Raw genomic sequence first — 12,585 nt, forward strand, 5'->3', positions numbered from 1 at the left:
CTGCAGAGGATGCTTCTCCTCTCGCTTTCAGTGGGAATTAAGAAATGTTGATAACCTAGAATTTCAAAAAGTTGTTAGATAACAGCTCAGACTTTTAAATGCCAAGTTAAATTTCCCTTGTGAATGTCAATTTGCCTGCATATGGAATAGCTACCGTTCAAACTAGTGTTTGGAGGCTTAATTACACTAGAAGGAAGACACGTGAGAGTCTAAAAGTTACTGAAACCTGCTGGCCTTACTCAGAACCATCAATGAATGTTTTAAGTGAACGGAATTTTTCATCTAAGATAGTCACTGTTCTCTCTTGAACACATCCCTGGAGGTGTTCAAGGCCAGGCTGGATTGGGCTTTGAGCAACCTGCTCTAGTGGGAGGTGTCCCTGCCCATGGCAGGGAGGTTGGAACTCGATGATCTTTAAGGTCCCTTCCAACTCTAACCAGTCATTCTATGACTCTAGAAACCTTAAAATCTAAACGGGTGATGTGGAAGGAGGAAAAGAGGTCATCTTAAGCTGGTTGTTGAAGAGCATGAAAATCTCCTGCATGTGGCCACTCCTGAAGCTTCCACTAGTCACTCTTTGGGCAGATGTTAGTGCCTGCAGCCCATCCGGGTGGTGAGACAGACGGTCACCAGCAGCAGGTCTCACAGTGACCCTGTTGCACTGACATTAAGGCACATCACAGTCTGTGCCCGCAGCAGCAGCAGCGACACTTGTTCCAACCGCAAGCACCAGCTGCTGGAGGAACCCCAGACCCTGGTTCTGGTGCAGCAACCCTTTCAAGAAGCAATGGAGATTTTGAAGGTACGTTTTACCGTCACTCGGCATCTGGAATTTGAGAAAACACCATAAGGCCGGAAGAGCACTGGGCAGTGCAGGGTAGCTGAACACGTGCACTGGTATTGCTGCAAATGCTGAAGGTGCTGCAGGACTATCTTCAGCTGGCTGGAGGGCTGGTAGCAGGGCTACTGACATAGTGTAAAATATAGCTCTGCCCCTCCTCAGAGATGGATTTAGCTTCCGTAAGAGGTGAGTCTGAGCCTCTGTAATTTTACCGTGAGACGTTCTCAAGATAAGAAGTACTTCAGTGCTCTGCCCGCCCAAGCATCTGCAACGGCAGGGAGTTGTTGCAGAAGGAGAGGCTCCCGCTGGGAGCAGCCTGGCTTCACGCTCACCCGAGATGACATGAAAAAAGCAGAGTTTTCGCTTCACTACAGTGCAGTTTGAGAAAGCTCTTAACAAAATCAGCTTCTCACACCAGCTCTGTGCATGTCTGGCATTTAGAAGAGCAGCGGCGCACGTTCAGGATTTAAAATCCTGGATTTTAATCAGGTGGAATCTGAGCTTAGTGTGGGGGGAAGAAACACGTTACCCAGCGTTATGGCCCAACGTGGTGGATGCTGCTTCCTCCTTAAGGCCAGAACAGGCACCACCGTCCCCCAGCACAGCCTGTTGCCCACGTGTTTGTGTGCCAAACCCAGTCATGGTGCGATGGGAGCATCGCTGCTGGAGAGTCATCAACCTTGATTAAAAAAAAGCTGGAACTGTGGATAATTTTCTACCTCCCTTGGTACCTTATTTCTGTGATTAATTACTCTCATTATTAAAACTTGCAACTTTATTTTAATTGACAAAAGAGGGAACAGTAAAATCAGGCATGTAAGCATTCCTCTTTCAGGCACTTCCAAGCATTAGTTTAGCTCTTATGTTATTGCTGTGTTGTGATCCTTGGCTTCCAGATGGACCAAAAAAAGATATGGAAAATACAACTCCCACGTGAACTAAGATAAACAAGACAGTATCTTGAATATCCAGATAGAAAACAAAATCAAATCAGCTATTCAAAAGAAACATCATTTGGCAGGGCTTAGACCTACAGTCATGTATTTCCCCAAATACAAGTTGCCAGTTTGGATTACACCAGTCATCTCTGCTTGTACACAGCAGACTACTAGTTTTACTGTTATTTCCTGACAGTGAATCTGCTCCTGGAGACCCCTGCTCAGCAGAAAGACATTGCTGTATCCTGCAGCAAGGCTCCGAGAACGCTGCAGCTATACTGAAATTAAGGCCTCGGTTTGTTGTGCTCCTGGAATCCACAGATTGTGCAGAAATCACAGAATTACAGAATGATATGGGGTTGGAAAGGACCTCCGGAGATCAACTAGTCCAACCCCCCTGCCAAAGCAGGTCCACCCAGAGCAGGTTGCACAGGAACGTCTCCAGGCGGGTTTTGAACGTCTCCAGAGACGGAGACTCCACCACCTCTCTGGGCAGCCTGTTCCAGTGCTCTGCCACCCTCAAAGGAAAGAAGTTCCTCCTCATGTTTAGATGGAATTTCTTATGTACAAGTTTGTGCCCATTTCCTCTTGTCCTGTCACTGGGCACCACTGAAAAAAGACTGGCCCCATCCTCTTGACACCCATCCTTTAAGTATTCATAAGCATTGATCAGATCCCCCCCCCCCCAGAGTCTTCTCATCTCCAGACTAAAAAGACCCAAGTCCCTCAGCCTTTCCTCGTAAGAGAGAAGCTCCAGGCCCCTAATCCTGTTTGTAGGCCTTTGCTGTGCCCTCTCCATCAGTTCCCTGTCCTTCTTGAACTGGGGAGCCCAGATGAATGCGACCAGAAAACACTAATAACTTTCAATGCTCCTCTCTCCGAGAGACCCATGTCCATCCTACAGCTTCCACAACAAAAGCTCTTTGGTAAATTTATTATTGTACCCAGGAGTTCCTGATCTTTCAACCATACTTCAGTCTCTCCATCTAAATAGCTATTTTACATGAGAATTCCCAACAATTCCTACGTGAAGATTGATGCAAAAAAGCCGTGAAGGGTTTGGCCCTGAGAACACGTGTTTACAACCCCCTGTGACCTCATAACCCAGTCTACTCCACAGTCACCAAGGCACCAGGTACGAGCAGCAGATTATGGGAAGACGCTGCTGCCTGCCCTGCAGCCACCAACCCCACCTGAAGAGCTGGGCAAAGAGGCAGCACCCACCTCGAGCCCTGGGGACCACGGCCTGAGCAGCTCCGATGGCCGCTGGCTGAGCTGGTGCAGGCAGCAGCCGGGGCTGTGCAGGCATCACATGAATAAATGGGCTTGTGTTCACAAATTTTTTTAGAGAAAAGACTCTAAGTGTACGTCACCCACCACCAAAACGGGCGAGATTTGTGTATCGCCTTGTACGTCTGCCCTACTTACGTGCCTAATTTAGCAAAGGCAGTGGGTGTAGTGGCACAATCCTCCAGCTGTCTGTTGCGCCTGTTTCCAGCAGCTATACAAAGTGGGACCTAAAATAAGTAATACCCTTTCTCCCATGCAATTAATTTCATGTTTCTAAAGGAATCTGAGCAGTTTTGCTATGTCCTGTATGGCTGGCTATACCTGTACCATGGCTGTCTCTGGAGAATAAAGAGTGCAACGTGCTGCTTTGTCACACAGAGAAGTGCTTTTGCACATCATATATTTCTCCCCCATCAAATACTGTTTGGTTCAGGGATCTACACCTTAACTTCACACTTCAATAAGCAGATTTTTCATAAAATGAAGAGGAGAAGAAACTGTAAGAAAAAAAAAAAATTGTTCTCGTTTTAACTTGCCTTCAAAGATTTTCTTTTATTCAGATGAGTAGCGACTTGGTGCGGCGCTTCGTTCATTTTGATATACTGTAACAAAAAGACTGGATTCTGTCATGCTTGGATTAGGTGTACGTCACTGATTTCACTCTCAACAGCTATTTTACAAGTGCACTTGTGGAACTACATTTAAAAGGAAGCTGTCACGGTCTAAAAGGTAAGCGTACGCCTGGAGTTCAAAGGCTGTCTCAGCTTCTGAAACAAAGAGCAGAGTTAGTTTACAGGAGTTTATTCATCAGCACATCAAAATAACTAAGTTTATTGAAATGCAAATTAAAGCTCTGAGCAGGCTCTGTCAAATGGAAAAAAAAAAAAAAAAAAAAGAAGTTTTGCTACAACTCCTGTAAATGTTATTTTACAAGCCTGGTAACACCAAATGAATTCAGGGCAAGATCTTTCTATTTAAACAGTCAAAGAAATCCAGTAGCACTGAGGCAAAATTCAGAGAAACTCTTAGCTCCTCCCTTGCAACCAGCTGAAATGGAAGATGAAGAGAGATTCTGCTTGCTGGAGGTTTGTATAATGCTTTGCACACACGTGTCTACACTCTCAGAATTTAGTGCCTCAGCTGCACAGCTCCAGTCACCAAACTGTGGCCATTAAAAATGAATGTAACAATTACGCAAAAAGGACCCTTAAATCTCCAGCAAAGCCACGATACAGATTGAAGGTAATTGACTTAAAGGAAAATTACCACTTTAAGCACTGCCCTCCTTTCTTTGAAAACTCAGCTTAGAAGTTACCTCCTGATACCGCCCTTCACTTTGACGAAGAGCCATCAGCGTTTTACTGGAAGCCAAAATTAACTCAGTTGTTTCTGTTTAGTAGGATTGTCATGTTTCTAGTGTCAAAGCATCTTGGAGACAGTTCCCAAAAATCACCTTCCCACGAGCAGCCATGGCATGATACATCCCCGTTCCTCCACACCAGCACTGCCTGGGGCCAGCCTGATCTAATGGCTAAGCCTGACAGGCAGCAGGTTAAGCAGGAGGAGGAACGAAGTTGGCTGTGAGTAGGAGCACCTCTTTCATTTGGGTTTGTCCAAACCAATCGGGACTCTGATTGATTTTCTGTGAGCAATAACTGGATCTTCACAAACCCCAGATTTGTATCTTAGTCAGAATCGCTGGCTCCTAGCCAGAGCAACGGATCTAATGGGTTTATATTCCATGGTGAAGTTTCCAGGTTCCAGGTAAGCATGAAGTTTAATGTTATACTGAACAAATAATCACATCATTTATTCTACATGTAAGTTCATTACTTACCCTACCTGGGAGATTTTCCTTGATACTAAAGCAATTTTCATGAAAATCGTAAAACCCAAATTGAAATGGCCATTCAAGTTACTTCTGTAGAAGTGCATGGTATGCAAATACATCACAGCTTGAATTTACAAACAGCTTATCTTGGTGCCAAAGTTGAATGATTCAATTTGCAAATTAGAAAGAAAAAGAATTGTTGTTTTTATAGAGGGCAAAGTTCGTAGACATAAATAATGTCTCCTAATACCAAAGCTGACTAGAGAAAATCTGCAGTGAAAATTTCCTTCTTTGGAGGAACTCTGAATGCAATTTTTTCCTTCTTTGACGGTACTCGGAGTGCGATTTTGCCTTCATTATTTCACTCGCTCTGGGAAGACGCGACTTTTTGCATAGGTACAAGAGGAGCAGCCTGTATATATTCAGTCACTAACTAGCGCAGGGGAGAAAGGTACAGGCTGGCTCAGCAGAAAGTTTTCCTTCAGTACAAAACAGAAAGAACAGGAAAAGTGTTTCAGGTTGTCACAAAACCAGCATCTCACTTCTGAGAAGGTCCATCACATTGAACCTGGTCTAGCACAGTTCTGGCAGCTCACTCCAGTTCACCTGGACACAACATCAACAATCTCCTTCTGCAAGGCTTAACAATTGCCTACACTTCTCCGCTCTCAATGCTACTGGGTTTGCATAAATTCACATGCTAATATCAAACCTTCCGTTGTATTCAAAAGGAGTGGAATCAGGTATTGTAGTGTGATGAACCTGGACTGTCTTCACCGAGAGGGGGGGAAAAAAAAAAAAAGCAGGAAAAGAAAACAAAATGTTACCAATTGCTGTGACACATGAAAACATCCTTATGAATAAATATTGACACAATTCGTCTTTTAACACACTCGTAATTCAAAACCACATTAAGGCTTCTAAAGTAAGTGCCACCTTAAAAACACGATAGCAGAAGGTCACTGGATTCCAAACATTCTTTATTTTATATTTGCTGCCATAGAAATAATCGACCAGCACTGTCATCAGTGTTACTGGGGAAAAAAGAACGTTGAGTTTTCTTCTCCTGAAGATGTGACGTGCATTAAGAAGTCAATCCAAAATCCTGATGTCAAGTACAAAAAGCAACTGTTTGAATTATAAAATACTGTATATACAGATATAAAAATGTTTCAGAAAGTGTTCCACAAAATTTCTAAACTTTCAAGGGCAAGTCTTCAGCAGGGTAAACAGGTTGTTGTCTTCGAAGGTGAGCGTCAGTTCGTTTGAACAGAAGGTCTGAATCTTTATCTTCCCATATTACATGTGACACAGACTTTGATTTTCATCCCAGCCAGGGGTAACATGATGGTCCTAGTGATTAAGGTGTTTTTTCCTGAAGCTATTAATTTAAGAAGCACACTCTCTATATATAAAAATGAAACTTCAAAGAAATTTATACAACAGCTAGACTTTATAAAAATATAGATCTATATTTTTACACCAGGGATTATCCAAGGTAAGTTTCCATTTTCTCATGTCTTAACCATTAGAAATTAATTTTTATCCTTTGGAATCTTATCTATGGCTAAAGTGTAAATTAAAATAATGTGAAGTTATTAGCTGGTGAAGAGAGTTTCAAGAATCTCACTCTGTGGGCTTTTTTGGCCAGAATTTATAAACCACTGTATTCTGAAGTGCTTGTCTTGTGGTCCTGGCCACGTTACACAGTATATATTTACTTATTCCAGAATCTAATTCAGTGTGAAAACCCAAATAAAAAACATCCCCGTTGTCCTTACTGTGGAAAAAAAAAAAAATCAAACCCAAATAAATAAAATTAGACAATATTTCTATTTTTCTGTACTGCGTTAGCTCTTTACTGTGTAGTGGAGGCAATAATGAATAATACAGCCATGTGATGAAGGAAGTAAAACTGAATACATACTGGAAAAAAACCCAGACTTTTACAGCTGTGTGTATATATTTTTTATATATATATATCTATATATATCTACATTGCAGTTATAACTGTCACCTCACAAAAGAGATTCCAATGGACTGAACAATCATCTCTAAACTTCACCAGCTGGAGTTCTTCAGGAAGAATTAGCTTTCAGCTTGGAGAGCAGCATTTCATTCTTACGGCATTCCTGGTAACAGAAAGCAAACAGGTAAGGAGGGGAGTTGCTCTTAACTCTTCTAGTTATAGCTACACATCAGCAAAACTGAAACCCTTTATTTTGAAAGATCTTCAAAATCCATAGTAGTCTGACAGGATGATGAGCTGAAGATAATTCTGATTCATCCCTAATGTTATTCCAATGGTAACAGTCATTAAATTTTATGACATTCAAGCCAAAAGGAATGCTGCTTGGCCATTCGTCTGAAGTTGTTACAAGTAGCTAGAGCAAATCCACCTTTTTACTTATAAATTGAATAAATCTGAAATTGAGATTACTTTTAGGTGATCTGCAACTTCACAATTCAGTTTGCAAAAAAAAAAAAAGTCAGTGTTCAGGGAACAACTCCAGGTCAAGAAATATATTTACATAAGTGCATACCACCTGTTTGCAGCACCACAACCATGGCGCCATTTATTTTTAAGGAGAGCAAGGTTGAGTAGAAGTTCCCTCACAAGGCAATGGAAGAAAAATGGCTTATTCATGCTTCCACAGAAAAAATAAAAAAATACTTCCACTTAAGTTCTGCAACTAGGACGTACAATTCCGTATGTCAGAAAAGTAGCTGCAAAGTCCCTGTCACTCTCCCAGAGCACATTGACTGGAACTGGAAGGAACTGTCTCAGAACAAAGCGGGGCAAATTATAGAAAGATGTTTTTCCTCAACCATCTGAAGCCAAATGACAATTTAACCTGGCAGCACTACTTTGTCATTCATTATCACGGAGACAACAGTTAACACAAGCACATTATGATGAAAAGCTCGGGAAAGGCTAAAGCAATCAAGTGTTAAACAGGGCTTTCACAGGGGTTAGAAAACAAGGCTGGTTCCTAAAGGTATTTATAACTACGGAGACTCTGGATTCCATCCCTTATTCACACAGATTTCCACAACCCTCTTTGCTCCAATACCTGACTGCTCATAGAGCTTCAAGAGATTCCATCTGGAAACCTAAATATACAGCTTGCAAATTAATTAACAAATTAATCCTTCCCCTGTACATAGAGGGCTGCTAGTCTATCAGTGAAAAAAGAATTTCCAGAATCAAACTCTGAGTCCAAGAATCACGTGGAGATAACCACCAAGAGACACGGTGAACATGGTGTGATGAGCATCACGTTAGGAACTCTTGTGCATACACTAATGCACAAGTCAAGACAAAATGGGTCACTGAACACTTGCCAGTTTAGATTAGCAAAAATGTTCTTACCTCTTTAAATTCTTTCACTGTTTTAAAGTAAAGCCTCTGTTTCTCTAGAAGCTCTAAGTATTCGTCATTCAACTGGTCCCTTCGCATTTTGTTTTCTTGCTTCTTCTTTTCCATCTGTTGGTATACAGGAAGGATAAGAGACCGTACACTGTGTAAGGCATAACAGGAACAACTATCTATAATAGACAATAGGAGACAGATGCTTCATAAATGATACCCCTGGCTTGGGCTTTAAATGAAATGAACATTTAGGCCAGCTCTTAAAAAAACAATAAAAAAAGCTCATGCTGACGTCTCGGTACCAGTGGCACTACAGGCAGCATTCAGAATTCGGCTAAGGCTTACATCTCTGCAAGCCAGGAATCTTGATCAGGGAACGCTGACCCATTGGAACTAGTTAACAACATCAACAACAAAAGGTTAAAAGAGAAAGGTTTTTGATGCAACACTGAGATCTTGTTTTGGTTGGCTGTTAGTTGTATCAAACGAGGAGGGCAGTAGACATCTTTGCCTTCCTGTGCAACGCTGTACTTGCTGAACACCCACACGAAAGAAATCTCTTCTCTCCTTGTGCCAAAGTTGTGACAAACAACTTAAGTCACTAAGTGTGAAGAGTGTCGGTTCTTATTACAGAACAGACTGCCTTCCTCTCAGGGGTAGCTCTAATGAAGTTCTTCCACCACTGCATCCCGGACAAATTTGCTGCTACTCTAGAATGTCAGTTTTCCCTTCCTCCCTCCCTCCGGCGCTAGGGCACAACCACATCAAAAGCCCTGTTGTATTTCTCTCCCCAAAAATTATTTTTGCATTCTCTCTGACAGGCTTTCCCCTCCTAAGTTTTTGACAGGAGAAAATACAATTCCCAAAACTGCAAGAATCCCCCAAAGCCCAAACAAGCAGGTAATTCCACAGCAGCAGAACTTACTGCATTTTTAGATTTATGTATCGACATTGATCTTATTGATAGTTAAGCCTAAAAATGAGCAGATCCCAAACTCTCCCCGAGCATGAACACTGCTACCAAGGTACGCCTCCTTTACAACGCCAGCTGCTGTCTAAAACATCAGGGAATCTCTCTTAAAGTAACTTATCAGGGCCAGTAGGTTTTTAAAGTTATGCTTGAGGAATAAAAAGCATCAAATGTGTTAATGCAGGAAAAAGCACTATCACATGCATCCCATTTCTTTAGGATGAGGCTGAAAACAGCATTGCTAAAAGATCTAGGAACAAGATTATTGTGAAGAGAGAAGGTCCTATTGCCATCCTTTGATAAATTGCTTCCTTTATGCATGACCATGACAGATCTCTCGTCACACCCCTCTCAGTAGAAACTGGCCTGCTCTGTCCTTAGAAAGTCTCATGAGTATCTGTTATCACACAAAAATGCTTGTTTGCGAGTTACTCGTTCTCGGTAACAAGTATGTCTGTTTTCCCCCTAGGCCTCTTTTACAATGCAGTTACAATACGATGGGCTTCGAAAACGGAAATTTCTCTTCAGGTACAAAGTATAAGGTCTTCAGGGCTGTACAGAAAACAATTACAGTAGATGTCCTTTAAGAGGGAATCATGAAACTGTGAGCACTTTTAATGCGCTGCAGACAGAAGTCAAATAGGTAAGTAATAAACCATCACGGGGATGAACAACCCTTGCAGTGTACAACTAGCCTGTCTGTTGAAAAAGCCACCCATCAGGCATCTCCAAGGTGAAGAATAAGAAAACCTTCCCTTTTGTCACAGAGCTGCTCCCCAAGGAACCATGTGAATTATTAAGACTTTCTTAGCATCCATTTGTTGTCGGTATCTTCACTGGCATTGAGAAATCAACTATGAGAAGGTACCAAATGATTATCTACTCCATCACTAATAATCAAATTTTTTCTTCTAATTGAGATAAGCTTATCTTTTTCATTCAGAAACTTTTGGTTTTCTTCATTAGTTGTAACTTCCACCTCCTGCTGATCCGGACACCTACACCCAGGAATGAAATGCCACTTGTGAATTCTCTCACAATACACCAGTGGCCAAACTGCTGTTGCAGAAATGCAGCACAAGTGACATGAGCTGCCACTGCTTTCAGTGACCATCAGTGATGCTGAAATTATTTTCCCAAAATAAGGAGCCATCTGACACGGCAGCTCCCATTCGCTTCCCTCTCCCGTATCTGCACATAAAGCAGCTGAAAGTTTTGATTCCATTCAAGAATATAGTAAGAAGTGCAGAACGATTTTATGGACTTCAATGTTTTAACAGTTCAATTGCAAGAACCTGAAGTCAGTCACCCATCTCTGGGTGCATAATGGAGGGCAAGACACAAAACAAAACACTCAACTCCTGGACAGTTTCTATTTGGGGCAGTTGCTTGCTGCAGCAATTAAAATAATGTCAGAAAGAAATGAAATTATCTTTAAGTTCATCTTCACAAGTCAGAATTGCACTGCTCTACAGTATTTTCATAATCTTAATTTGAAGCTGAGTCACTCATTATGTCAACAGCCTTGACAACGGAAGGATGACCCATACATACAACCACCTCCATCACTATTCTTTCTGCTGTCACTTGTCCTCTCTGAAAATAAGAAGTCAGGCAAATAAAATAATTCATTGTAAGAAAAAAAAATAAAAATGCAATGAACTAGCCACCTATTCGAACACAGCAGTCTACAGAAAGTATCATATTTTTTATAGTGGAGTTTATTAGTGCCAAAGAGCTTTATCACAGCCTGAGCTCCATTCTGTTCTGGTTTTCTATATACACACGCTTATCATATTTTGTACTTGATGTTTCTATTTAGCCATGGAGATAAAACAGCCCAATACCTGGCCAGACTGCATTTTCAGTACACATTCTAGTATATATCGTTTTATAGTCGATGATACTTCCATTTAAACTCAGATGAAGAACAGCTATAATTTGCTACTGAATCTGTCTCTACAGAGAAAAGAATCTCAAAGCCCCTTTATGGGACTTGGGAAAATAGGAGTATGTTCGCATATGAAAATAAAAGAGTAAAACAACACAACAGCTACAAGTTGGTAACTACCATTATCAAGAAGTACTGTCCCCACTGTATGTAAACATGCCTGTGGACAGCTTTACTCGGAGCTGCTGTTGGACCTCATGCTTGTGTTGCCCCAAGACCATTTAACACAAGTCCCCTGAGGCTCTGCTTTCAGAAAACAGCCCTCAGATGTTACCAGAGGCAGCTCTGTCTTCCCTGAATGAGCACTGGGGCTCTGCTCACCCACAAACCCCCGTCACTTCCTGTGCGGATACAACACACTCATCAGCAACACTGAGCCTTTTCCAAATTGGGTTAAAAACAACAAAAAACCACCCGAAGGATTCAGCAAGGTGTCAGCTGGCGCTACAGCTGGGACAAGGGAAGCTGATGGCTGGGACTCCTCCAGGTGCTGCCGACCCTCTGCAGCAGCAGAAAGCGGCTTCAAACAGCTCCAGCTGCCCGAGAAACCGTGATCCGACACAGGTCTGACTGCGCCCACACATCCCAAATGTAAGAATTCTCTACTGAATTAGGTGACCTACAGCCGTTTCAAGCACCCAAATCCCTACACTGCCAATAACCAAGTTAAGGGTGTGAGCTTCCTGCCCAGAGAGGAGTGTTATAATACCTCTGCTCTACTCTATTCATTAACATTTCAGTGGTGAGCAGTTTCTTATGGATGTGAAAATAAGTACTACTTGTAGTTGTTTAATTTGCACCTCACATAATGGTTACTCCCTGCATAGCTATTAACCAAGAGGCTTTTCTCAAAGAATTCCCAGCTTCTAGCAAAGAGAGAGAGAAGAGTCTCAGACCTTCATCCGATTCTGTTTGATGCCTTCTACAATCTGCTCCATCTGCCGTAAAAACTGCTCTCGAGAACCAGAAGATGCCATTGCTCTAGAAAGAAAAAAAGAAAACAACTGACAGGGACAGTGTGGGACAACATGTCTCATCTTCTGCTGTCTCGCATATTCACCCGTGCCCAAGAATTCACATTGTTTAGTGTTTTATGTCAAAATCCATCTTTTTAATCACTGATTCAAGGTAACAACGCAGCTCTTCAGCTGATATAAACTATTAAAAAGACGGGAACAGAGACTACAGAGCTCATCACAAGTGTTCTCCCTGTCGCCTCAAGTCTGTTGCTTTCTCTCATGTATTGTACAGAAATAAATTGCTATTAACTAACCAAAAGCACAAACTTCTAAGAAAAGCAGCTGTTGTGAACATTAAGAGGGTGAGTAGAGGACTAGTAGATCAGTAAATATTCTAAAAAATAGTTTAATGCCCTGATAAGCAAAGCCCAG

At 41.9% G+C, this 12,585-nt stretch overlaps 1 protein-coding gene across 1 annotated transcript in view; it reads right to left on the minus strand.

Moving 5' to 3' along the window:
- Window positions 1–6,917: 6,917 nt before the first annotated feature.
- Window positions 6,918–12,585, minus strand: part of CCDC93 (CCC complex scaffolding subunit CCDC93) — a 47,779-nt gene continuing 42,111 nt past the window's right edge. The window contains exons 21-23 of the mRNA XM_074145081.1: window positions 12,091–12,175; window positions 8,274–8,387; window positions 6,918–7,032 (exon numbers count right to left, since the gene is read on the minus strand). Of these exons, the coding sequence (XP_074001182.1) occupies window positions 6,979–7,032; window positions 8,274–8,387; window positions 12,091–12,175 (253 nt within the window). The 3' untranslated portion in view covers window positions 6,918–6,978. The remainder of the gene's footprint in view (window positions 7,033–8,273; window positions 8,388–12,090; window positions 12,176–12,585) is intronic.

The sequence above is a fragment of the Numenius arquata genome, chromosome 3 (assembly GCF_964106895.1).
Source record: "Numenius arquata chromosome 3, bNumArq3.hap1.1, whole genome shotgun sequence".
NCBI classification, from domain to species: domain Eukaryota; kingdom Metazoa; phylum Chordata; class Aves; order Charadriiformes; family Scolopacidae; genus Numenius; species Numenius arquata.